The 27237-nt window shown below is 39.2% G+C and overlaps 1 protein-coding gene across 1 annotated transcript in view; it reads left to right on the plus strand.

Moving 5' to 3' along the window:
- The window catches only part of LOC149319328 (von Willebrand factor A domain-containing protein 3B-like), a 98934-nt gene that overhangs the window by 39101 nt on the left and 32596 nt on the right, over positions 1-27237 (plus strand). Inside the window, exons 9-18 of the mRNA XM_089511482.1 lie at positions 7928-8044; positions 9500-9690; positions 11723-11877; positions 13361-13499; positions 14222-14353; positions 17639-17737; positions 19622-19804; positions 21565-21692; positions 22700-22869; positions 24986-25078. Coding sequence (XP_089367608.1) covers positions 7928-8044; positions 9500-9690; positions 11723-11877; positions 13361-13499; positions 14222-14353; positions 17639-17737; positions 19622-19804; positions 21565-21692; positions 22700-22869; positions 24986-25078 — 1407 coding nt within the window. The remainder of the gene's footprint in view (positions 1-7927; positions 8045-9499; positions 9691-11722; positions 11878-13360; positions 13500-14221; positions 14354-17638; positions 17738-19621; positions 19805-21564; positions 21693-22699; positions 22870-24985; positions 25079-27237) is intronic.

The following is a 27237-nucleotide window of genomic DNA, read 5'->3' on the forward strand; positions in this document are numbered from 1 at the left end:
ATAAACATACCTACAATACTGTTTCCCAGCAAGAGGTTGATTATCTTGTGATTTCTAAAGCTAGAAACGAATGAACAGTGAACAAGGATTGGGTCTTCAAAATCTCACAAACCATAATATGTGGTTAGTAGACTATATTTGAATTATAAGGCCACCATCGGAGAGACATAGTAGTTCATGGTAGGACTCATACTTTGTCATACCAGAAGACTCTGGCTCATTCCTTCACATATCTAGGAAGGTGGGAAAGGCTGCTGCCAGTCCGTGCTGCCAGTGCTAAGCAAGATGGTTTGGACTCAAGGTAGGACAAGCTTCTTGAGGTTGTTGTTGTTGTTGTTAATTGCCCTGGAGTTGATTCTGACTCATGGCGACCTCCAATCCTCCACCGCTCTGCTTAGATCAGAGCTGTAACCTCCCCGATTTTTTATTTTATTAATTTATTTAGAGTATTTATACCCTGCTCATCAGCCACAAAGGCTCTCAGTTGATTGAGTCTAGCCATCTGGCATGTGACCTTCCTTCCTTTTTGCTGCCTTCTATCTTAACTAGCATTATTGCCTTTTCTTATATGTCATGCCTTCTCATGATGTGCCCAAAATTTGACACCATTAATTTGATAATCTTGGCTTCCAAGGATATTTCAGGCTTAATCTGTTCAAGGATCCATTTGTTTGCCTTTTTGGCTGTCCAGAGTATACTCAGCTTCTTGAGAGCCTGTGTTGAAATGTCATTTCTTTTCTGCAGCAGTTGTCAACCTTGCAGTATTCGCATACATATACACATACAAAAAGCAGTATTGTTGAGCACCAGTAGTCCCACCTCAGTGACATTGTAACTGCCTCTGTCACTTCTTGTGCTCTCCAGAAAGGCTTTCAAATGTACCTTTCTTTCTAACTTCCTTGTAAGCAAAACTAAGCATTATTGTAATGTGCAGGTTTGTGAAGTAAGAAAATAAAATGTGCATTAGGAAATAGTTTTTGTGAGTGTGCTGTTTGCAATATGGGTTTTGAATTAGGAACAAAGATAGTTCTTAAATAGATGAGAAATAGAGAAAATTATTATGCTAATTGTTGCCTTGCAGTCTTCATAACCTTTTGTTAATTGCATATTATTGGAACCAACTTCCTGACTGCTTTGTCTGTGACTTTACATGAAGATTTGTCTAGCTGTTTTGGATCCAGTTGTGTTGCTGCCGACATTGCCAACTACATCCAGCACTCCTTTTGTATCATGACTGAAGAGTTCACTGTCACCTGCAAAGTACTTTTTTTCATCATTTGATTTTGCAGTGACTTTCAACATTGCGTAAATTTGTCAATTATAGTTGGGTCCACAGTAGCATAACATTGTAAGGACCGTGCCAATGTATCTTCAGTCAATGTCTTGGTGGTGCTGTCGGTGTCACTTTCTATGATGCACTGTACGATTACACAAAATAACACACAATACAGGGTAGATTGGGGACAAGCTTGTCTTGGCACCAGCAATTTGGCTTCTTGTGTAATAGAAAAAAAACTTAGAATAAAAGATGAGCAAACTAGTCTTATCACTGATCTAACAAATCCAGCAAATGCAAGAAAATGGAAATCTAGTACCACATGCTGCACATTCTGTGTTGTTCCTCTTGACAATGCAGTTGATTAAATAAACAGTAAAGAGGTTAAACATTCCATTTTCCACACCCAATTAATTCTGGGCAGTGTTTGATTTGTTTGTTGCTGAGTTGCAGATGCCCAAAGGAGATGAGATAGAAACATTTGGTTTCTGTTTCTGATTAAGACCTGATGAAATAAATCTTTGCAATCTATAGTTTCCATCAAAGCTTTGCAGAGAAGCAATGGGAAGAGGAAGTGTTGTACATCCTATAAAAGCCAGGGGTTGCACTGATCTCAGTTTTTTGGGACAATTGGAACACCTCGCACATTGGGTGACCATATCATCGGACAAAAAAACCTTGCAGCTTGCATCCTGATGGATCATAAGGCTTTATTTCTGAGGAAGTAGAATAAGCGTATGGGCTAATAGGTATCCTGCCAGCTCTAGCATAATATTTTGGTCTGCAGTCTCTTCTTGGGAAGATGTTGCAAGTTAGACTGATATTCACCAGTTTGATAGCCAACATGTGAGAAACATGCAATATTCCAGGTTGGTTCCCATGGCTGGGTAATAGTGTGATGTAATTATGTGTGTTGATAGACAATGAAGATTAGAAACATCATAAGCAATTACTATTGATGATACTATGCAAAGAGAGCACATTTGCAACTAACTACAAAAGAAGTTGTAGCATAGCTTTTGTCGACTTGGTCTAATTTCTTAGATGCAACAAGACTAAGTCTACAAAAGCTTACGCCTCAATTTATTTTACACAGTTAGTCTCAAAGATGCTACAAGATCCCTTTGAATATTGATATCCCAGACTAACATGGCTATGTCTTTGAATTATTGATGATATTATCTGTCTCCATGCATCAATAACTGGAATAGATTAAACAGTTGAGGGATTAACACAATTCACATTGATTGCATAGCTTTGGCAACTCACTTCAATAGGTGTAGCCAAAAGATGGAGAAATGAAGCAGAGTAAAATGATCCGCAAGTTGGTGGTGACATGTGCAGGGTGACCTGATGTCATAACTGCAGGAGGAGGTCAGAGTTGGATTCATTCAACTACAAGAAAGATATATAAATAATAGAATCATAAGAGTCGGTAGAGACCTCAAGGGCCATTCAGTCCAACCCCCTGCCATGCAGGAAAACACAACCAAAGCACCCCGACAGATGGCCATCCAGCCTCTATTTAAAGACCTCCAAGGAAGGAGACTCCACCACACTCCGAGGGAGCGTGTTCCACTGTCAAACAGCTCTTACTGTCAGGAAGTTCTTCCTAATGTGAGGTGGGATCTCCTTTCCTGTTGTTTGAATCCATTGCTCTGGGTCCTATTCTGTGGAGCTGCAGAAAACAAACTTGCCCCATCTTCAATATGACATCCTTTCAAATATTAAAACAAAGCAATCATGAGAGCAGTAAGTACCAGTTTTTGAAGAAGTTGCCAACATTTATTTGCTGTGGCTGTTGTCTCACAGTAAAGTTTGTATATTTCTTTTTTTTAAAAAAAATATCCCTCTTTATAGGCCAAACCAACTCTCAGAGGTACTAAGCCTTACCACTGACCTTACATGAGCAATCACAAAGATTTGGTAGGAGTCAACCACAATGAGTGTGGCTCAGGTCAGATATTAACATATATTAACAGAGAACTTTTGCTATTAGGCAAACTGAAAAAAATAGCTGTAAATAAATAAATAAATTTATAATAAATAAAAAAATAAAAACAAAAACCGGTCCTCTTTTCATACTCTGATTTGTTTATCAACAATAATTTGCTTCCTGATTTTGGATGGAATGGAAAACTCTTGTTTTTGTTTGTTTATGTATAACATTTATATCCCTCTTCCACTTAGAGGACCTTAAGTTGCATACATAGTTCTTATTTCCATTCTTATTGCCACAACAAAGCTGGGGAGTAGATTAGGTAGGCTGAGAGACAGTGGCTAGCCCCCGGTTGCTCAGCAAGGTTCATGGCCAAGTGGGGATGTGAACCCAGGTTTCTGAGGTCCTGGGGGTAGGATATTACAGAACAAACCAGGGATAGAAGCTTTAAAAGGAGATGAGTGTGAAGTAGGGGTGCATTTTTGTTGTTGTTGTTGCTATCTTTGTTCTTCAAGGAACAAACGCATTTTAGTAATTTTCTTCCTACTACAAGAAAGTCTTTGAAAACAGCAGTTTTTGAAGACTATTAGCAGTTTGGCACTTAGTCTGTGCAAGATCCACATGTAGTTTTTTGGTGCAGAAAACAGCATTTTCTCTGCCAGAAACAGTTTTTTCTGTGCAGGAATATTATTCTCTGTGTAGAAAATTCTGTTTTCTGAGAAAAAAATGTGCTAATTTTGTGCAGAAAACATCCTGAACAGCAAAAATTCTTGTAAGACCAGGATTTTTCTAGTCAAGGACTTTTGACAATTGAAAAATACTTGGAAAATATATTTTCAAATATTTTTCAAATATTTGTTCCATCCTAATTGTGGAGCTTGTACTCATAACAGAAAGTCAAGTTTCCAAAATGGTGGCATGATATCATTGTGAGGGGGCTGGTTGGCTGCAAGTCTGATGTCAGCCCCAACAGTATTCTGAGTATAGGCTGTTAAAAGTCTGGTTAGGCAGATAGTTGAAGAATATAAAAAGATGAGGCTTTCCTCATCAGCTCAATGCATGCTTTCAGCAGAATGGCAATTTTAAACAATGTATTAATAATGTTGATGATAACATTCAGCAGTGAATGGGATTTATTAATCTAGTATAAAAGTTAATTATGATCTTTGCAGCAGTCCTCTTGAGCACTGTTAAGTCATTTAAATTCTGTTGACTTGCATGGATTTAAACAACAAAAGTGTGTGGGGAATGGCAGCCCTTGCCTGTGCAATGAAATGCAGAGAGGAATTAAGTCTCAGCAAAACAGAAAAAGCTTGAAAAAGATTTATGTCATTAAGAATTTTATTGAGCTGTGGCTAAAATAAATTGGTGCCGTTTTAGGAAGGCAATTTTTACTCAGTAAACTTGTTCCTTTGAACTGAATTCCTTCATCCCATTTATAACTCTTGCACCATAGCACCCTGCATCGGTTAGAAATGTGTGTTCTCCTTTGGGTGTCCTAATTTCACTGTGAAAATATTGAATGTATGAGTGAGTATAAACTAAATTGTAATAAGTTTGAGTGCTGGAGACCAGCATTTGATTCCTACCTTGGCCATGAAATCCCCTGGGTGACCTTGGGTAAGTCACATACTCTCAGCCTCAGTAGAAGACAATGGCAAACTTCCTCTCAATAAATGTTGCCAAGACAACCCCATGATAGGTTCGCCTTAGGGTTAGAAACTACTTGAAGGCGTACAACACACACACAGTCTGTGCAGTTTCCATACTTTTAATGGTTGGAGGCAAAATTTGTTTCCACCCAATTTTTAAAGGCATGTCCTGGGCGTAAAACGGTGTGTGTGGGATGGGGGCATGGTAAAATTGCCTATAATGCCTTCTGCGAAGCATAGGGGACATTTTAATTATAATTTTATTTTAGAGGTGATAAGGGTACTCCAGGACTCAAAAATGAGGGCCAGATGGTGGTCTAAGTGGACACAGGTGGCATGCCTAGAATCTGGGTAAAACCCAACCAAATCAGGGGTATGGCAATCCTAGTAAAATACACTTACATATATGGATAAAAAATACTGTGACTACTGAGCAAAGGCTCGTGAATATTTGTCTGTCTAGTAAGTTAGTTTTGTTCCTTGTCTACAAGAAAAAAGAGTCCCAGGAGGTGGCAGTATACAATAACACATTAAAAATGACACAGTAATAAGAGAGAGAGAAAGAGAGAGAAAGAGAAGGAGCCATTTCATTATTTTTATTAGAAACAATATGTTTGTGCATTATTTTTGAGCCCTTTCACATGAGACAATTATAGCACTATGATTCCACTTTAACTGCCATGGTTCCAGCCAATAGAGTCATGAGTTTTGCAGTTTGGGGAGGTGTAATTAAAATTCCCTGCCACATTGCTCTAGTGCCTCAGGATCCCATAGAGCAGCGGTTTCTCAACCTGTGGGTCGCGACCACTTTGGTGGTTGAACAACCCTTTCACAGGGGTTGCATAAGACCATCAGAAAACACATATTTCTGATGGTCTTAGGAACTGAGATGAAAATAATTTTATGGTTGGGGGTCACTACAACATGAGGAACTGTATTAAAGGGTTGTGGCATTAGGAAGGTTGAGAACCATTGCCCTAGACTGTTGCCATGGCAGTTAAAGTGGCATCATAGTGCCATGGGTTGTGCGAAGGCAGTTAACAACAAACATATATATCATCTTTAAGCAAATGATAGTTGCAACACTTTGTTATTGGATGTGTAGCATATGGCCTTTTTATGATTTGCTTTGCCAGGGGAAAAAAACCCTTAAAAGTTGTTTACAGCAATTGTGGTGCTTCTCTGCAGCATCATAAACTATGACATTATCCTGGCACTGAACTGAGTTAAGGTAATGTTGCAGACAAATAATGGAGACTCAGACCCTGACTGCTTTATAGGGATAATATGCCTGCACCTTTTCAGGTATTTAAAACAGGATAAGCACTTCAGTATGTAATAGAAAAGGTTATTTTTGCTTTTGCAGTTGTTTTCTTGTGTCCTGGCTCCTGTGTATCTATACTAAGATTCCTGAGAGCACCTTTGACTAGCTGTTTTTTAAACTTTTTTTTACTGCTCTCTATGTGTACATGAGCCAAATGTCCAGCATTACGCTTACTGGGATTCAAGGATGAGGGGAAGTCTTGTATATTTTATATACCAGAGAGGTAATTGTATTGCACTGTTGTGGCAAAGCTGTCAATATGTATTTGTGAATTAGAATTCGTAGCTCTGGGAAAGTGGTGCATTCCTGCATGCTCTGATCATAGGGGAAATTTGCAGTTTTTGTAGGATCCCTGTTGGTGTGGGCCATATGTTATAGCAGTGTCATTTTTTTGGGGGGGCGGGGGCTTTCATATTGCACAATTACAGTGTACAATTACATAAGGGAAGGGCCCTTCTCTTATGCGGGGAATCCGTTCCTGACCCTCCCCCGCGTAAGAGGAATTCTGCGTATGCTCGAGCCCCATTAAAAATAATGGGGCTCGTGCCCGTGGCACAGCATACACTCCACGGGTGCATGCGCCGTTACCCCTTCCAGGGCGCACCAAGACTTCTTCCTCTCATGCTGAAAACCACGTATATTGTGCCCTCGTATGATGTGGGCACACTGTATAGCATGATTCTGTCCTATGGAATCATGAGGTTTGTAGCACTAGACCACTTTGGCTGAGAATTCTTAATACACTCCCTAAACTGCAGATCCCAGGTTTCCATATGATGGAGGCATGACACCTGAAGTGGGATATACACAGTAGTGTGAAAGGAGTGCATACAGAAATGCATGCTAACCATACATTTATATCAGTGGTGGGCAACTTCCAGAGGCTTAGGGGCTGCAAATGACTCCCAAGCCTCAGAGAGCCACACATCCCATTTTCACCACAACATCTCCGTATTTCCCCCCTCAAAAATGTTCTTTGTATCTCTAAGGAACATGGGGCAATTGTTGTATTGTATCGGGGTATTTTGGACTTCCTTGAGTTGGTTTAGCTTAGGAGGGGCTTCCCCCCCACAAATTACAGGTGACTGGTCCTATGATTCACTTTGGGGGAAATTTGGGAAATTGCTGAAATGATCTTGCAGGGGGGACATGCAACCTGTGGGCTGCATTTTGCTCACTGCTCTTTTATACAAAGAAGAGGTTAAAAGGTACATTTGGACAGTGGAAATTGGTGGAGCCATCCAGGGTGCTGAATGTATTTGAGGACAAAGTTCAACATCTTGGACACCTGCCTTTAAATCTTACCTAAAACCTGTTGTGAATACACCACTTCACTGACCAAGGATCCCCCAGCCACCACTGCATTTCGGGATACCACTGCGGAATGCATTTATTTCTAGTAGTCCTAGCCATTAAAACTAAAACCCACTCATTACTGGAGCTCTTGTTATCTCAGCACAGAGCTTGGGAAGATACAGTATACAGTATTCAGCGATATATGGGAAGAATAGTAAAGCCTAGTTAGTACTTGGATGGGGGACTGCCTGGGAATACCTGGTACTCTAGTCTGCATTTCAGAGGAAGGCATTGGCAAAACCACCTCCTCATTATTCAGAAAACCCTATGAAATTCATTGGGCTGCTATAAGTTGAGAGGCAACTTGAAGGCATACACATGCACAACTAACCTTGCCTCCATTTTTGTATATCTCCAATTTCTCATGTTCTCAAATACAGGGACAGGTGTCAGAGAAGATGTATACCTGATCTGGAAAGAGCTAGATGAAGCAAGGAACACATTGATCCAAATTCAGAGGATTCTGATAGAGTATGAGCAGTCTGAATCTGTTCCAGGTATTTTGTTGATATATTGCCTTCCTTCCTCTGTAAATTCTGATCTGTGGATAGCAATTTTCTGTATTGATGGACATTTGAAGAGTTGTTCAGATCGTTCTGAGTAAACATTTCAATAGGTTCAGATTGTTTGCTGCTGCTAATGATTATGATGTTCGTTTGCTGCCTCCTCAACTTCTTCCTCTTCTCCTTCTCCTTCTCCCATATTTATTCATATTCCCTCTTTTCCCTATTATGCAATTCAAGGTGGCTTACAAAATATTAAAACCAATGCAGATTAAATACATCCAAAAACATCAGCAAAACTTTACCTGTTATTTTAAAATGCAATTATACAATATATAGAATTAAAATCATTTAAAAATTCATTAAAGACAGGCTATAAAAACCAACAAAACAGCACACAATAAAAGCCCATTGCTGCCAACTGCTAAGTATTTGCTGGGATAGAAAAAAAATCACTTGCTGATGCAGGAGAGCAAGGTGGAGGTATCCTAGTCTTCCTGGGGTGAGAATTGCAAAGTCTGGGAGCAGCATATTTGCAGCTCCCTGTGTCTTGAGTGGTTTTGTGGGATTTTTTTAAAAAAGAAATCTAGTCTACTTGTAAACTGGGAAGTAAGTAGAAGAGTAGCATATTAATGGATTCAGAATAAATGTGAAGACAAAGGCTTTCATAGTCAGCATCCATAATTTTTTGTGTGGCCGTGTTCTGGAAGAATTTATTCCCCACAGATGCAGGCAAAACGTCAGAAATAAATTCTTCCACAACATGGCCGCATAGCATGAAAAACCCACAAAAACTCAGGATAAATGGATTTTCACATCCTTTTATAAAGGGCTAAACCAGCTCTCTGTAAGTTGTTGGACTGCAATTCCTAGACTTCCTTAATCCCCTCTGGGGGTTCATGGGATATTTTAACTACTCTCCCTACACACTATTTAAGGTGCTGGAAAGATCTTTCAGGAGTCCTGATGGCAAAGTGGTTAAATGCCTGTACTGCAGCCACTCACTCACAAACCACAAGGTTGTGGGTTCAACCCAGCCAGGGGCTCAGGGTTGACTCAACCTTACATCCATCTGAGGTTGCTGAAATGAGTATCCAGCTTGTTGGTGGCAATTAGCTTACAGTTGTAAACCGCTTAGATTCTGCTTAGTGTGTTATGAAGCAGTATATAAATGAAGTTGCTATTGCTATTTCCAGGTGACTTCTTTTAAAAAGATCTCTCCTGAGCCTAAAATGGTCCATAGGAGACTAATAATTTGGGGAAATTGTACCCAAGCCCCCTAAAGGAAGCCTTAGTAGTCATTTTTTTTAAATCCTGAGGAAGACCATGGTCTGCACTTTAGCCACCCCAGATTTACCTGTAAAGACTACATACTGATATATTTTGGGTTGATTGTGCAGTATCACGTTTAGTCAAAAAAATGCTCATTTTGTCACATTTTTATATCAGTCCCCCAAGCTGATAGTTCAGTACATGATGCCAAGGATTATGTGAATTCCAAGGAGTGGCTTCAGAAGAATGGTTTGAAAGCACAGAAGCTGACCATCTCCAAAGCATTTGCTGATTGTGCGTTTCGTCATGCAGATGGGATTGTTGACATAAAAACCAAGCCACAAGATGAATCTTTCCAGACTGATGCTGTAGGTAACCCAATCACTCTGATTTGCCTGGCTATTTTTTCTGATTGCTGTTTTGTCCCATAGCTTATACAGATGCAGTGATTATACAGCTGAAGGTTTAGTTTGCAATTGTGGCACTTCCTCTAATTACCTCAGATTTTTTTCTTCTTTACATTGCGTAGATCATGAGAGTGAATGAGTGCTGCATGCTGCTTGACAACTACCGTATTATTTTGAAAATCTTTGCGGAATGGCAGGGTCTCTGAGGCACGTATTTGAACTTAGCTGAAAAGCAAAGGTATCCTGTATGAACCAGAACTCTACAGAAATACATTTTAGAGGAACTTTTGAACTATCTCTCCTCAGGAGAGCATTGGGTTGAAAACAATGGTTCTTAAGCTATAATTCACTTGTCCCATTATTTTCAATGAAGCTTAAGATCAGGCTAACTTTTCAAACTGCACAGTTATAGCACTATGGTGGTATCTGTATGGAAGAAAAGAAACATTCCAATCCCATTCTTGTACTGACCTGTTTAGACGATGCAAGGGACCAAAACAGGCATAACATGGGCCCAGTCCACACTGCAGGGTGATTCTCTGAAATAAAAAGAGTCCCTCTCTGCTCTGGACCAGAATGGAAAATCCTGCATGTTGATGCAGGTACAGTGGGGAGGAATGTCTGTGGGTGGGTCACTCTTCCTGCCCAGAACTTCTACCATAGAACTCTCACTTTCAATTTTGCACAGTTCTAGTGCCATTCTTTTTGCAGACATGCAAATTGATCTCACAAGTGCACATTAGTAGAACAATACCATTAGTACAGTGCACTGACACTCAATAGGATGGTCATTGCCTGGTGAGTGTACAGACAGTGCTGCTGGTATCAGTCCATTGTGGGTGCTGGTTGTGGGACGGCTCATTCTCCCTGTGGATCCAGAAGCCCTAGCAGTAAGCTGGGTTTCCCCATCAGTGCAGACACAGCCCATGATTCTACTGTCATGTTTCCATCCTGTGGAATCCTGGGGCTTGTAGATAGTAGAGCTCTTTGGATAACAATTCTAAATGCCCCTTCCTAAGCCACAGCTCCTAGGATTCCATAGGATGTTGCCATGGCTGTTAAGGTGGAATCATTGTGCTATAATTATGCAGTGTGGAAGAGCCCTAAGTCTGGATCCAGCTCATTTTGTTGAAATCTAATAAGCAAAACATTTTGGAGTAAGAAGTCTTCCTTCAGATTTGAGATGTACTGTACCTTTCTTTATGCCTTTCCTTTTTCCTGTTGGGGATGAATGCAAGAGAAATATCCAAGATGGCTTGACTTTTGTTGGGTATGGGCACTTCCATCTTGATTTGCCCTACTTCCTCCAGTTTCTGTGCATTCACAATAAACATCAAGATTGTGAGAAGGAAAGAGTCACTACAATCTCTGAGATCATTTCTGGTGAATCCAACTGCTAGATAGAACACAAGGGTAAACTATAGTGGCAAATAGTTCATATGTGTGTTTAGTTCTGTTTCATTGAAAAGGTGTAAATTTGCCTCATTCTTGGCTGAAGAACTGAGAAGTCAGTGACCTCGAATCAGCAGCAAAGAAGGCATGGCTGTCTGAGCTAATGAACTGATCTGTTGGAAGAAATGTTCTTGTCTACTTCTTAAATTTATTCCATGATCACTGATTTGCAGTTGGATTGGACAAGCATAGCCATCCAGACATTTTTGTACTGCAGCTATTATCATCTCTCAGCTTTAGCTATGGGGGCTCATATACCCTCCACCTTTGAGCTAGAGGCTTAAGATGGTGGTGTAGACCTACCAAGTCATATTATAAAAATATAGGTTGATACCAAGCCCCACTGTTGATCTCATGATCCTAAGCCTTAGTGTTAATATGCTACTTTGAAAGGGCATAGAAGAACATGCAGGTAGTATTTCTTTTCTCCAAGCTGATACATCTGACGAACTGAATTTGAGGAGGTCATTTCTGCATTGGTGATTTGCCTATGCATGTAATGAAGCATATGAATTCTTCACTGCATTTTTTGTCATCTTAGGAGACCAATAAGAAGATAATCCATGCAAAATACTGTGACAAATTTCTACATACAGTCTTGGAAGATGGGTCTATAATTCACATATATTTGAATAATGAACGATGCCAGCAGTACGAAGAGCAAATGAAGAGCGCTCTCAGTCGAATTGAAGGAAGGTTGGCTTGCTTTCTAATGAAATCTTTTCAAAAGCTATTGTTTGTAATGAATAAGGTGTCCCATGAACAAATATGTAATTGCATAATATCAAGACATTACAAACTAGAATCAGGTATTATAATTTTGGTTTGCTTTTTAAAACTTTTTGCAAGCATCTGAAAAGATACAGTACAAATAATGATGAATGTAGCTTTGAAGAGAATGTACCAGTTGAAATACTGTACACAGAGAACTTGTGTACCTTCCTTCATATGACTGATATAATTTCATCATTGTTGTCATTTCTGACTTTTGTTGACCCTAAGGTGAACCTAACATGGGGGTTTCTGAGGCTGGAGCATGTCACCCAATGGGTTTCCATGGCCAAGTGGGGAATTGTGTAATTTTATTTTAAGACTTTTATGATTATCTCTTTGCCAGTTTAGACTCTTGGATTTAGAATAAAATCCAGATATTAATATTTCATCCGTAATCTGAACTTCTCCATTTTCTATATATTCTCCAGTATTTGAGGGCCCCATTAATGGGCTATAGGCAGGAAAGATCCTAAATCCAATTACTAGTCTCAGCTGGAGAAGACCCACCGAATTAATTGCTAGTTAGTAAATTGACACATATGTTAATTCCATTACAAGAAGCAATTTGATTTGGTGGGGCAAGCAAATGAAATAGGCTAATGGCTCCAACATGGTGAAAAATCTCATCTAATGCAGTGGACTTCCAGTGCTGGAACAGTGGAATCCAGCAGAACTGGGGTGGGAATGGGGATGGTTCCTTCCACCCCCACCAATGATTGAAAAATGAAGGTATGGAAAATCCTCTGGTGCTGTTGGTTTGGAGGCTGGAAAGGGCTGCAGGGGAGGAGAGAGGAAGAACTTTTTCAGAGTTACACCAACAGAACATTGGATTTAGTCCTAGGAGACATTTTGTTTGAGAAAGTTAAGTATTCCATTACTTACTTATTTATTATTATTATTTTTTTAAAAATCCAGGAGATCCTGAGTTGAAAGGAAAAGGTTAATGTGTAAGTTATCGTGGGGGTTGTAAAACTGCAGAGGAATTACAATATCATATCATTTATTTATTAAATTAATATTTCTTCCCCTGCTCCTTATTCCAAAGAGTGTAATGGCTGAGTGGAGATTTAGGTCTTAGGAGTTCCCATTCCTAGTCCAGGACTCAAACTATTATGCCATCTCACTCTACATTAACATAAGGATGGTGAAGAGGGTATTAGATTTTGTATTATGCTTATATACCTCAGACGTTTTGAAGAACTTTTCATTTATGAAAGTTATGATGGTAATCTTTCTTTAAAAAAACTATAACATAATTAGGGTTTATTTGACTCCTAAATCCAAATTTAGAAATGCTTTCTACAAGCATTGCGATGGGGGTGGGGAATAGGAAAGTTGCTAAGTAAGAAATTCCTACAGTTCTCTTTGTACCTTTCATTTCAAGTTAAAAGTATTTTTTGCATAGGCTTCAGGAACTGAAGAAAGGAAGCCGAGCATTGTTTGGGGACATTACAGAGGATCGTATCTATATTCTCATTGATACATCTCAGTCAATGCAGGAGAAACTGCCAGTAGTGAAACAGAAACTGTTTCAGCTCATGTGGGTGAGTGCAAAAAGAGTGCATTTGTTGTTGTGTGCCTTCAAGTTGTTTCCTACTTTTCACAAGCTTTTCTGGGGTTGAGAGTGTGTCATTTGCCCAAGGTCATCCAGTGGGTTTTCATGGCCAAGTGGGGAATTGAAACTTGATCTCCAGAGTCTAATGCTCAAACATTATAACACGTTGGCTGTCTATGCAAAGAAATGCATAGAAACGTATATACTTTTCCAATTAAGAATATAGGGTACTACTTTATACCACTGGTCTATCCCACTCAGTATTGGCTACACTGATTGGCAGAAACTCTCCAAAGACTAAGCTTGAGACCTTAGTGTGGGGTGCACCATTAACTATGGTTCTTCCCCCATGTGCAGAAGTTTTTTCTAATTCTTTCATGGGGAGGATATACTATTAACTAGATCCAGTGTTTCAAAGAGATAGTGAAGCAGAATTAAAATATCTGAAAAGAAATAATTCTTAATGTGAACTGTAGAACAGGGGTGGGGAATCTTTGTCCCTCTAGGTATTTTGACCTACAACTCTTACCACTCCCATCCAATGTGGCCAATTTTAAGGGATTATGGGAGTTGTAGGTACCAGGAGGACCAAATATCACCACTGATGTTCTAAGAATGAAATATACTCCTGTAGTGATAGTTTTTCAGATACCACAAAATAAGTGTGGCATTTGTTATGTGACTAAGAATTCAACACACCATTTCTTGCAGGAGCAACTACAGAATAAAAGAAAGTTTAACCTTGTTAAATTTGATGTTGAGGCAGTAGCTTGGAAAGAAAAACTGGCTGATGTTAATGAACATAATCTGGAGGATGCTTTAATTTGGGTGGAAGAACTGCAGGTAAATATAGAAAGGAATTTAAAATATAACTTTGCTAAGTTATTCTTTGGTCTGTTGTGCAAGCTTCTTAGGTACAATAGAGCTTTGTGTTACCTTTACCTTGCTCTTTCTCCTAGAAGTCGAGATTAAGTGGTAACAGAGTGGATTCTGTTTCATCTTCACAATAGTGCCATAAAGAAGGCTAAGGTGAAAGATAAAAACTGACCCAAGATCACTTGGTCATTTCTATGGTTAAGTAAGGATCTGACCCCAAAGTTTCCCAGGTCCTAGTCCAGCACTCATGCCACATCACCCTACTGGCTGTCGTCTCCTCTTTTCCACACATGCCTGTCTTAACAAGACCTATTAGTTTATCAGACTAATTTTTTTTGTAGTGCCTGAACTAGGACGTTGGATGGAACGATCCCTATAAAACCAGAATTGCAGCCCGCACTTTGATTCTGTTTTGTAAGAGCACTCAAACCACAGTTTCCAGTCCATATGTAACAGTAAACTGTGGTTTAACACACCAGGAAATCTTACGTTAAGTGAAATACATGGGGTGAGGACTACCTTGGTTTAATAAAACCAGGAAATGAAGATTGAATGCTAGGTAATGTCAAAAAGCTTTTAGTGGCAAATGAAAAAAAAAATGCCTTTAGTTTTAGCGAGAACTGGGAAAAGTTACTTTTTGGGATTATAACTCCCAGGATCTCCCTCCAGTGTGACCACAGGATATAGTGGGAATTCTTGGGATTGTAAGTAAGTAAGTAAATAAATAAATAAAAACCTAACCATTTCTGAGCTTTGGTTTTAGCTCTATACAAGCAGCACAGAAATTTCTGTGGAAGAATCCCTGAAACAAGAATGTATATTTCCTTGGGTCTCTTCATGGGAGAGAGTTTTGAAAATTATCCTGCTATGCAGGAAAAGAATGTTCAGGTGTGCCATTAGTTCCTCCTCCCTAGGACTAAGGTCATATGCAAAATACAGCATTTGCTTCTCCTTTTCCAGGAAAGCCCTTATTTTGGAGATCTTCCAGGCAAGGAAAACATGAAGGTTATACTTTTTAATGTGGTCTTTTGCAAGGTGTGTGTGGGGGGGAGGGAGGGGGGGTTAGAGGATTCCTTCCCATTGAAAATTATCATTACATCAGCTGCAACTACATACCTCCAATTGTTCCCTGACAATTCTCTGAAGATGCCAGCCACAGATGCTGGCAAAACATCAATCAGGAAGAAACTCTTCTAGAACATGGCCACATAGCCTGAAAAACCCACAAAAAACTTTTTCCTTTCTTTTTCTGAGATACCCCTACTTCTCCCTTTTCAAAGGTCAGCTGGGATCCTCCCCAAAATCCACCAGGTAGCCATCTTGACTATCTTTTCCCACTCCTATTGTTCCTTGTTTCAGCTGGCCCAAGACTCTCAGCCCAATTTCTGCCCTGTTTCTAGACATTTGTTGTTTTCTTGAAACATACTACTTTGGGGCTGAGAGATCATGTTTCATTTTATGTCACCATCATCACCACATCCTCCTCCCAACCTCTCATGGTTCCAATCTGTGGCTGGAATAGAAGATGCGGAGCAGACAAAGGCATGTATCTTCCTCTATAACATCCAAAAGTTCTAGTCTTGTGCCAAGTTCCACCCACTTGCTGTGTGGCTGGAAGATGGAGCAAATCATACTGGCAAGAGGACGTGACCTGAGCAGAGCCCGGATTTCTGGACTGAGAGATGTAAAGGTCCACATTTGGCTCATGGGTTGGGTGGTCTTTACCCCTTATTACACAGGAATAAAGAGTACTAAGGAATATGTTCATCCAGTTCATGTTGAGCGAAATTTAAAGCTGCTGGCTATCAAAATACATTTAAAGTTTCTCCACCTTCCTGCCTCTACCCAGCTGCACACATACAATTTAACAGTTTGAAAAAATAACTGGGTATACCCAGTTGTTGTTATCTGCCTTCAAGTAATTTCTGACCTTTGGCAACCCTAAAACATTTCTGAGGTTGAGAGTGTGTGACTTGCTTAAGATCACCCAGTGGGTTTCCATGGCTGAGCAAGGATTTAAACCCTGATCCAGAGAGTTATAGGCCAACACTCAAACCACTATGCTGTGCTGGCTCCATGTACCCAGTGCAATTGGCTAAATAGAATTTGGACAATAGCCTTCTCAGAAAAAATGTGTAAATTAAAATATGTGAAAAGAGAGAGAAACATAAAGATAGTTTTTGAAGAAGATTTGGTTTCCTTCTGTTTAATTTATAAATACAGAACATTGTTTATGCCTTCGTCCAAAACACCACCTGAAATCCTGGAAATATACTTCAGAAGACTCTGCAACTGAAAAGACATAGAGAAGCATTAAATATAAAATGCAGAAACTCTGAGACCTGAGAGTTTTACCATGTAAATATGAATTGCAATGATTTTGATTCTGATCCCCCCCTCTCATTCTCTGTATCATACTGAAACCAAATGGAACATTATTTTGACCATGTATCAAGTTTTATGTTAGCTTTTATTTGTTTTTATATTCCCCCCTGTTTTTGACTGTAAAAAAATAATAATCTTTTTTTTAAAAAAAGAAATTCATGTGGGGTACCACATTTCATAAAATACTACCTACCTAGATCTATAATGCTAATTAAGATATAGAATTATTGTAGCCCCAACACCAGTTTATCAGTTATATTTATTTAATTGATGATCATAATGTCATGTAGATTACATAAAGAATTAATTGGTTCTCTGGACAAATTGTATATATTATTATTATTATTATTATTATTATTATTATTATTATTATTATTATTATTATTTATAGCCTGCCTCTCTGGTAGCACAACCGGGGTGGCTTACATGTTAAAACATACAGTCCCCGAGCCCAATATCCCACGCCCTAAAATACAATGAAACAATTCATAATTAAAAACATGCTTTAAAATAACAGCAAACAAACAGACAGGTTGAACAGTGGCTGTGGCAAAAACCATAGGTATGTGGATTCAACTTTATTGGTGGCCGGTTGTCTGTTCAGGAAAGGCCTGCCAGAAGAGATCCGCCTTAACAGCTTTTTTGAAGCTGTTTAAGGTGTTAATATGATGGATCTTGTCCAGCAGGCCATTCTATAATCTGGGAACGCTTGCCAAAAAGGTCCTCTGGGTGGTTGCAGACAATCTAGTATGCTTTCTCTCATCAGCCCACTTCACAAATACATTTCACTGTCTGCTCCACAGTTTTGTTGGTACTAATTTCTCCATTTTGTTCCACCTCCCCTCCTTTTTCCTCTCTGCTGCTTAGGTTGGAGGTTCTACAAATACACTACAAGCACTTCTGATTGCCTTTTCTGATAGTGACACCCAAGCCATTTACCTTCTTACTGATGGGAGACCTGACCAGGTATCTATGGAAGAAGTAAACATGTCAGGATAGTATGATGATGTAACACTGGCAATATGACAAAGCAGAGCCTTGAAGGGGTGGCCAAACTAGGGCTAGGCTGACAGTTCAAGGAAAACACATGCCTTTGTCTGCTCCCCATCTTCCGTTCCAGCCCCAGATTGGAACCATGAGAGGTTGGGAGGAGGATGTGGTGATGGTGGAGATAGAAGAAACAGCATGATCTCTCAGCCCCCAAAGTAAGAAGTTAAAAAAAACAACACAGAGATGTTTGGGTGTAGGGCAGAAATTGGGCTGAGAGTCTTGGGCCAATTGAAACAAGGAAAAATGGGAGTGGAGCAAGATAGTCAAGATGGGCATCAAGCAGATTTTGGGTAGGGGAAGGAGTAAGGGTGAAGATCCTGGCTGATTTTGAAGAGGGAGAAGCAGGGGCATCGAAGTGAGGAAGAAGAAAGGAAATAACTTGAGAAACTTATATAGAGATTTGGGTAGGGTAGAGAGACTGTGAAGTGGGATACAGACCATATGGAAGTAGGATACAGCCCAGGGGTAGGAATCATGGCCCTCCAGATGTCATTGGACTGCAGCCCTCAGCATTTTTCCTCTTTGGCTGTCTAGCTAGCTGGGAGCTACAGTCCAGCAAATTCTGGAAGGCTGCATGATTCCCACTTGGGGTATAGAAGCTGCACAACAGATTTCAGTGGAGTTGTAGGAGAGGGAGATAGTATGGTTGTGGGAACGGAAACACTCAGACTAGAATGAGAGGGTTGCTGAAAATAGTAACTGTGCTTAGCTTTCTTCTTCTAATGGCAAGTAGAACTGGCCTCATGGCATGTTACCGTAGAAACATGGAATAATGGCTTATGCAAAACCAGATCATTAGGGCATATAACCCAGTATTGCCAGCATTGACTGATAGTGGCTCTCCAGGGCTTCAGACAGATTTTTTTCCAAGTCTTAGCTGGAGATGCCAGGATCTAAATGTCTGATTTCTTGCATGCAAAGCCTATGCTCTACCTCTCTGTGGTGTTCCTCATATTCCTGTCTTTTATCAGTAGCAGCCAGTGACAGTAGACATAATGGGAAAAAGAGAACACCATGACATCACGACATGATGCCAGTTGTACAAATACTACTACTACTAATAATAATAATAAGAAGAAGAATGGAGCTGGGGGAACTAGAAGATGCTCAACATAAATAAACACACTCTGAGATACAGTTGGCCCTCCACATTTGCAGATTTGATTATTTGCAAGTTTGTCTGTGTCTGAAGGGAACTGTGCTACCTTCCCGATGGCTTGGAAGGGTGCATGCATGCTCCTCCCTTATCCTGGGCTTTTTGACCCGGGGAAAAAGCCCATGATGGAGCAACTGGGAAGGGTACATGCATGCACCTCCTTCTCCCTTTGGCTGCCTCACATGTCCAACGACCACCCAGCAGCCCAAGGCAGGTAGCTGGCTGATCAAGTGGGTGAGTGGGCATAGCAGGGGAAAGTTGGCTTCCTTGGTCCCCTCTTTATTCTCTTTTTGCTGACACATAAACACCTTCCTGTTTGAACAGGTCATCAGTATTAGGTTAGTGTAGCAGGATATGCAGTGTTAATATGTAAGTGTGCTGTTCTTAATATGTAATATGTGTGCTATACTTTTTATTTTATTTTTTAAATTAACATCTTAAAAGTAACATTTTAAAGGAATTGGTTGTTTAATGCTTTTTAAAAAATTGTACTACATATTGTATTAGATTTTTTTATATTGTAAGCCACTTTTGACACCTATTTTGAGAGGGCTGTAAAGCAAGTAATAAGTAAATAAATAAATAAATAATCCATATTAATACATTTCCATTCTCTCTCTCTCTCTCTCTCTCTCTCTGTGCAGCCCCCCAATACAATTTTAGCCCAACTCAAACTTCAGCGGAACATTCCAATTCACACCATTTCTTTTAACTGTGATGATACTGGAGCTAATAAATTCCTACATGAGCTGGCTAGTAAGACAGGTGGACGGTTTCATTACTACCATATTCATTTGAGGGACCCTGATGCTCCAAGACCTTTTGAGGCAAGTCATTCAAATTTGCAATCAAGACATTAGGAATTTTCTTCTCTCTGCCCATGTAAGGGACCTATTGTAAGAGGTCTTACAATAACATCTGATTAAAGTTTGTTACTGCACCAATTTTTTTGTTAAAGTTTAAAAGCATTTCTGTGTGCCAAAAAACATGAACAAATATTAGGAGATAAGGGACTTCTTGAGAGGATCAGTTGACTGACTATCCTAGCCACATTGTAGCTATGTTGGATAACCCCAAGTGGTTTAGGTGGTGAATACATGGGAAGGTTCTGTTTTATAATGGCACCTTGTCTGTAAAACTCCCTCCCAAGGGCGAATGAGTGTCAGATTGACTACACTTATGTTGAGCTTCCAGTGGATGGTCAAAATGGAGATTAGTGTACTGGTTTTTATTCCCATGCTAGCTATCGGATGTAAATGCACAGGGGCATTATTCCATCAGGTCTTTGGTTTTGAAAATTGTTTTTTACTTGTTCTTAAAGAAAAGTATGTATGTACGTATGCATAACTGTACAGAGCTTTAGGAGCCCTGATGTACTTTAAGTACTAATTCAGGGGCACTGCTGTATGCCTAAATACTCTAAAGGCACCAGATCTCATCTGAACATGGAAGTAGGCTCCACTCTAGTTAGTACTTGAATGGGAGATCATCAATGAATGCTAGGTGCTGTAGGCTATATTTCAGAGGAAGAAACTGGCAAAACAAAAACTCTGAGTATTCCTTGCCTAAGAAAACCCTATGAAATTCATAGGGTTTCCATAAGCTGATACATGGCTTGCAGGCTTCCTATTGCTGTTCCATTTTGTTCCTTGGTGCATTTTTTTAAATGGAAGAAACAGTACAGGAGGGTTACAGGTGGGTGATATTCTTGAACATATAACTGTGAAACTCCATGAATGAGGCCATACTGAGTGCATGCTGATTTTTAAGGAGTTCGACCATTGTGGAGAATCATTCAGCCTACAAAGCCAGTGTCAGAGGAAACAAATTGACTTCTTTCAAGATGAAGTGTGCTGAATCAGTGAGGATTTATTAAATTCTCAAAGGAACCATGGTGGCTTGTTGAGAGATTGTGAAAGCTATAAGGAGGTTCTCTAGAATGGTTTTATGAAGAATCAGTGTCACCATCCTTGTTGATAAATAGAATATATCATGCTGGAATGACAGGTCTAGGCTTTTACTTATTATTTCTGGGAACTTATTAGTCATAAAGAATGAGAAAAAATAAGAACTTTATGTGGCTATTTTGAAATACCATGGATTTTATATTAGTTTTAAAAACTTAATCAGTAGCACAAAGAAAAGCTAGATTCATAATGTTCTATTCCCTCAAGAGATATAACATATTTTGGCTCCACTGTTGTTGGGCTAATAAATCAGTTGTTTTATTGAAGGCTAAAATGTAATAAATTTTCAGCCAATAATTTTCTGTTCTGCAATATTTGTTTTTATGAATTCGGGATTGAATTAAAATTGTACTTGGAAGAACTGTTCCAATGTTATTAGTAAATTACTGAGAAATCATGTTAGATGTGTAATGTAATGAACACTAGAAAAGAAATGTAAGGAAGAATAAGCACCAGAATTGAAGAATCAATGGGAGAGAGATATACTGTATTTCAGAAGTAGGGTTTTTTCCCCTTTCTAAAATTACTGTCTAGATTTATTATTTGTTTAGAACAGGTTCATTTCAGAAATAAAATGTGTTTCTAATTTTATTTTAGTAACTCTTTTTTCATTTTGACAGTGTGAAGATATATATCTGCTTAAAAAAGAGATTGAACAAGGAGAAAGGGAACTGAAGAAAATACAAGCCTTTCACACTGACAATGTATTGATGGATTTGTTTAATGGAGCAAAAGATCTTCACGATAAGTATGTATTCAGATTGCTTTTCCTTCTTGCACTGCTCTCCGGCTATTAACAACTTTTGTCTTGGCTGAAAATTGGATAAGGAGAACTGAATTATAAGCAGAGATACTCTGTTCTGAAGAGAAATGGTCTTGGAGAAAAAAATATTGATGTGCTTGGAACAAAATAATTCTTTTTTGTGGAAAAAAGACCAAAACTGTTGCTTTTGATAGGATTATTTAGTATCCATACTGTAAAATAATAGTGAATTGAAGAACAAAGTACTCATCTGGGAAAACAACGAAGACCTCTCAATTTTATGAGGGAATATTTGTGTCCTTCTGTATCTATTCTTTGTCAGTGTTACAATTTCATTCACCCCATGTCCCAGCCAGTGGTACCTGCCTTTTTCCTAGTTTACTTTGGTTGTTTCTCTGCTCATGGGTTAGCTAATTGCTCATAAGCACTATTTGCCCTTCTCCACATTGCAAATGAAGTGCATCTTGAGAAATAGTGCAGAAATGTTTCCTCTTCCTGAACTTATCAGAGGCTTTTCTTGCCACGAGGTGAGAACCCCATGTCCAAAGAATCAGAAGTAATATGTTCAACATCTGTTAGTTGTCTTCTTCATGGAGAAGTTTCTGTTCTTATACACAGATACACACCTTTGGTATGTCACTGTCTGAAGTACTGGTTAAAGATGGATTGCACAGGAAAAACAAATTGCCAGAAATAATGTTTGGCCCAGATTCTGTGGATTCCAGTTGGAAATATCTGTGGTGGCTGTTAAGGTGATAATTCTTATTTGGTTGGATGGTTTGTCCAGGTACTGTTTGGTTTTCCAGGATCTAGCAGGATACACCTCTTTTTGAACAGCATGCACCCATTCCCTATTGCATACTAGGTACAAACATGGTCAGCATGTTTCAATGTGCAATGCTTTGGACCTTATAGTTCTCAGAGTGGCTTCTCCCTGATATATGTGTGTGTGTGCTTTGGCACAGATGATGACTTGTCTGTTTCTTAAACAGACATCGCAGACAACATTTCACTGTAACCCCACAAGTTGAGGGAATGAATCCCCCAGATAGGCCACATTGTGCCTTTGAAGAGCCTGCTTCACCTTCACCACAGCCAGGTACGGATGGATGGCAGGCACGCTCTGAGAGTGCAAGCAGAAAGAAGAAAGCTTTACATGCAGGTAAAAGAGACTGTGGAGATTGCTCAGTAAAACATAGCCCATTTCTGACATATCTTGAACTCAAACCTCTTCCTCTTTCATATTACTTCACACTAATAGTATACTAGATGCTGCAGTTCTTTTATTTCCCAGATGTCTGCAGCATACCGTGGAAGGACAAGACAAGGGTGGAAACAGAAAGTCTAGACTGACACATTTTAAAGGACTCTTGTTTATGTATTTTAATAATACCAACACTGTTTGTGACTTACCTTTAGATGTGGTCTTGTTTCCTTAATAAGTATTGTAGTTAAGATATGGAAATGCTTGGAGGTTTCTGAATTAAATTGCAATGTGGATAATCAATCCAGAGGTTTGGGACAGAGGATTAAGTTGCTGTATATTTCATCTTGTTCTTACACTACATTAAAAAAAAGATTCAGGTTCCCCCACCCAACCAGCATTTTGGGCCACAATTCCAAGATTCCCTCAGCTGGCATGGTTAGTGGTCAGGGTGACTGTGGGATTCTTAGAGCTGTCATCCAAAAACATAACTTTTCCTCTCTCTGTTTTTCCAATGGCTATTTTGCCATCCTTTCCCTCTTACTTGCTGTGGAGGAAAAGCTGAATCCTGATGGCTACATAAAGACAGGGATAGAAAGTAAGCCAGGAGACTGTTGGAAGTCTGAGACACGATATATGAATGTGGGTTCTCTTCTGCTACTATGGGAAAGATTATTTTCTGTGTTTAGGCTTAACAACCTTGCCCATCTTTGATTTTGAGAGAAATATCTTTCTTCTGGTTACGTGTATTGGGAAGTTACATGTATTGGATGTCCTGACTGCTTAGCTTGATGAAGATTCTTGAAGGAAAAAGAATTCCCATAGATCTCTGCAGATCATTGATGCCCCACAGAATCCAGAGATAAGAGGGATTCTGTAAAGGGTAACAGTATCCGAATTTAGGTTGATAATCTAGAAGGGCTTGTGTTGTGTGAAGTCATGAAAATTTGAAAGTATGGTACAGTCCTATAACACTAAACAAACACATCTATCTGGTTAAACATCTGAAACTGGACAAAATTAGAGGAATTATTAATAAAATAGTGTTATTTTTCTGGGTCAGAAACTGGGAATCTGTAACGCGAGATGTTTTAGGGCCATTACTGTTCTCAGCATTGCATAGTCTGGTAGAGACTGTTAAGAGTCCAACATATGGAGGGTTGGGAGAGTTCCAAAGCCCTTCTCTAGTTTTCCAAGAGAAACACAGTGGTTTCTGTTAGCTTGGGCCTCTATAGTTGTTTGGACAGGACCATAAATGATTTTTTTTAGCAGTGGATGTCCTGTTGATGCATACTTCAAAATAAGTCCTATTGTAAGTAAGTGGAGCTTACTCCCAGGGAGATGTGTAAAGGTTTTGCATTGTAAATGTAAACCATAAGATTTTCAATGATCAGTTAAAATAAATGTATAGAAAAACAATCTTAAATTGAATCTTAGGGATAGGATGCAGTCTGGGTACATCCAGATGCAGCTTTTTTCATGCAGTTGCCCTGCTTCATGGATGGGATTTTGTGGAGGCTTTAGGTTAGACTCTATCTGCTTGTAGCTGTCCTGTGTTTTCCCCTCTCTTTGTCTATCTTCTTTTCATTCTATCAAAATATACTGAGGAGGAAAATAAAGAGCAGCTCCAGAATGTCTTTTGCCTGGTAACATCAGGAGCCTTTCATTTGGAAACACCTCTGGGATCTTGTCGCAGAGACTTTGAAAACTGCCATAATAATCTGTATTTATCCTCTTTTCCTTTAATGTAAAATTTGAAATGCAGATTTTAAAATGAAAGTTCATGATCTGTGAGTGCAATTCTAGCTCAGTCTCCAGTGTAGTTACATCATTAATTGCAGTTCTGTTGGTTGAGCAGTATACACTACTTTTCAAGAGGATGAAACACGATATGATTAGAAAAGCATAGAATAGAAATTATGGAAGCTGTATATTTCACCCATGGGAAATTCTCTGGGACTGTATTTGCTGAATGGGCTGTAAGCATTAAAAGCAATTTGTCATTTTGAGACTTTCAGCAGCTTTTTGGCTTAGTAGCCACTCATTGATTGTGTGTGTGAATATCCTTTTACAGAGCAAACAAAGAGTAGCATACTTAGAAGTCAACGCTATGTAGCAAAACCTTCTGAACAAAATCAAAATGGAAGGGTTTCTCCTGAAAGAAAAGGTAAGTTGTGGGGCTAGGAAGATTAATATATATTTTTTATCTCAGCAGTTCTAATACTGTTGCACAGTGCATTCATTCGTTCATACCAAATTTATCTTTTCCTGCAGGGATGGGGAACTATACTGGGTCCAGGGGCCAGTTTCCCTTTGGAACCATGTGGTATGCCAAAAATGACACTAAACCGAACAAAACAGGAAGTGTTCAGCAGTCCAATCCTGGTTTTGAAAAGAGTGTTTTGTTTTGTTTTAAATGTTAAATAGTGTGATGTTGGTGGGTACCTGCAACCTTTCTGGAAGAAGAATTGCTTCTCTGGGAAGCATCTAAGAGGGCTACACTTGTGCAGGGCCACATTTTGCTTATTCCTCTTTTGACTACTATTTCCACCCTTTGGCACAATTTGCCCACTCTTTGGATGCTGGCAGCACTCAACTGGGTATTGAATTGCACTCAGTACTCCCAATAAAATAAGATATTCTCATTGTGATGGGAATCATGAACTCACTGTGGTCCAGTATTGCACAAACCAAGCTTTATTCTTGCCTTAGTGCTGTGGTTGGCAACTTTAGTTGTCCAAACAAGTCAAAATTTTGGTACTTGTACCATGTTTGAATCATGGACAGATTTGGTACAACATCTGTGTTATAGGAGTGTTCAGGAGTAAATATTGCTCTGTGGAGATGTAGGATGTATGCACACTGTAAATTTAGAGTCATCTGATAGCACTTTAACTCTCATGGTTTCATCTTATAGAATTTTGGGATTTGTAGTTTGGTGAGGTACATAGACTTTTCTGTTAGGGAGCTCCAGTGCTGCAGTTTAGGGAAGAGGAGGGCACTACAACAGCCTTGCAGATAATTCTACACGCTTCTCAAACTAGAAGTTCCAGGATTCCATACAGTGGAGCCAAGTTAAAGTGAAATCAAAGTGCTAATATTGTGTAGTTTAGATGCAACCATAGTCTCAAAAGTATAGAAAGAGATCATTAGGGCTACATTGCATCATATCTATATAGAAATGAGATAAATATGATCTTCTTATGAGAGCCAGCATGGTACATGGTTTGAGTTTTGGACTAGGACACTGGGAGCCCAGGGTTTGAATCCCCACTCAACCATGGAAGCCACATTCTTTCAGTCTTACATGGAGGTAAAGGCAAACTCTCACTGAACAAATTCTGCCAAGAAAACCCCATGATAGGTTCACCTTAGGGCTGCCACAAGTCAGAAATGACTTGAAGGCACACCACCCCCACTACCACAACAATCCCTGCATAGCAATTCAGAAATAAATAAATTCTGCTATGTATTTTTATTATGTTTTATGATCTGGACTAACACCAGGGAAGAATTACTTTCTTAACCTGCTTCTTTAAAGGCTCTGTAGCAAGCTATCCACTGGGGATTGGTTCCATGACTTCCCGTGGATGCCAAAATCTGTGAATGCTTTAAATACAGTGCATAGTGAAATGGTGTCCCTTATATAAAATGGCAAAAAACACAATTTTGTTTTTAGAATTTATATTATTTTTGAATATTTTCAAGCCATGGATGGTTGAACACGTGGATAAAAAAAATGCATGGATACAAGGGCCAACTTATAATAAGTTGCTATTATAGCATAGAAGCTGAATTTAAGGGAGAAAACACATGGGATAAAGGATTAAGTGACATTATGTCAACACATTATACTACATTGTCCCCTAAGGCTGTAAAATTAAAAGGAATTCACGCTTTATAAAAAACAATAACTCAGTAAAACTTACTTTTAATAGAAAAAAAGAAACTATAAAGCAGGAAGTCCCTTGTTCAAATTTCATTTCTGCCATGAACTCAGAGGTTGATTCAAGGCAGCCTGCAGTTTCTCAACCAATGGATCCCTCTCTATCTGCAGTGCATAGATAACAGCACTGGCCTCTCATATAATAGTATTAATAGTTATTAAAAAATAAAACCAGTTTTCTGCCCACCATGGTGAATGTAATAGATAAAAAATTTGAACTCTTTTTAAAACCAGTTTTAAACATGAAAATATGTGTGGCTGCTGAGAAAGACCTTTCTTTAGTACCATCTTAGCTTCTAGAAGTGGTGAGACAGTGCATATAGATTCTGCTGAAGATTCAGATTCTGATATTGTGAGGATTACTGGGAAGAAATGTGAAC

This window comes from Sceloporus occidentalis, unplaced genomic scaffold (assembly GCF_023333645.1).
Source record: "Sceloporus occidentalis isolate IW3139 unplaced genomic scaffold, rSceOcc1.0.p SCAF_2, whole genome shotgun sequence".
NCBI classification, from domain to species: Eukaryota; Metazoa; Chordata; class Lepidosauria; order Squamata; family Phrynosomatidae; genus Sceloporus; species Sceloporus occidentalis.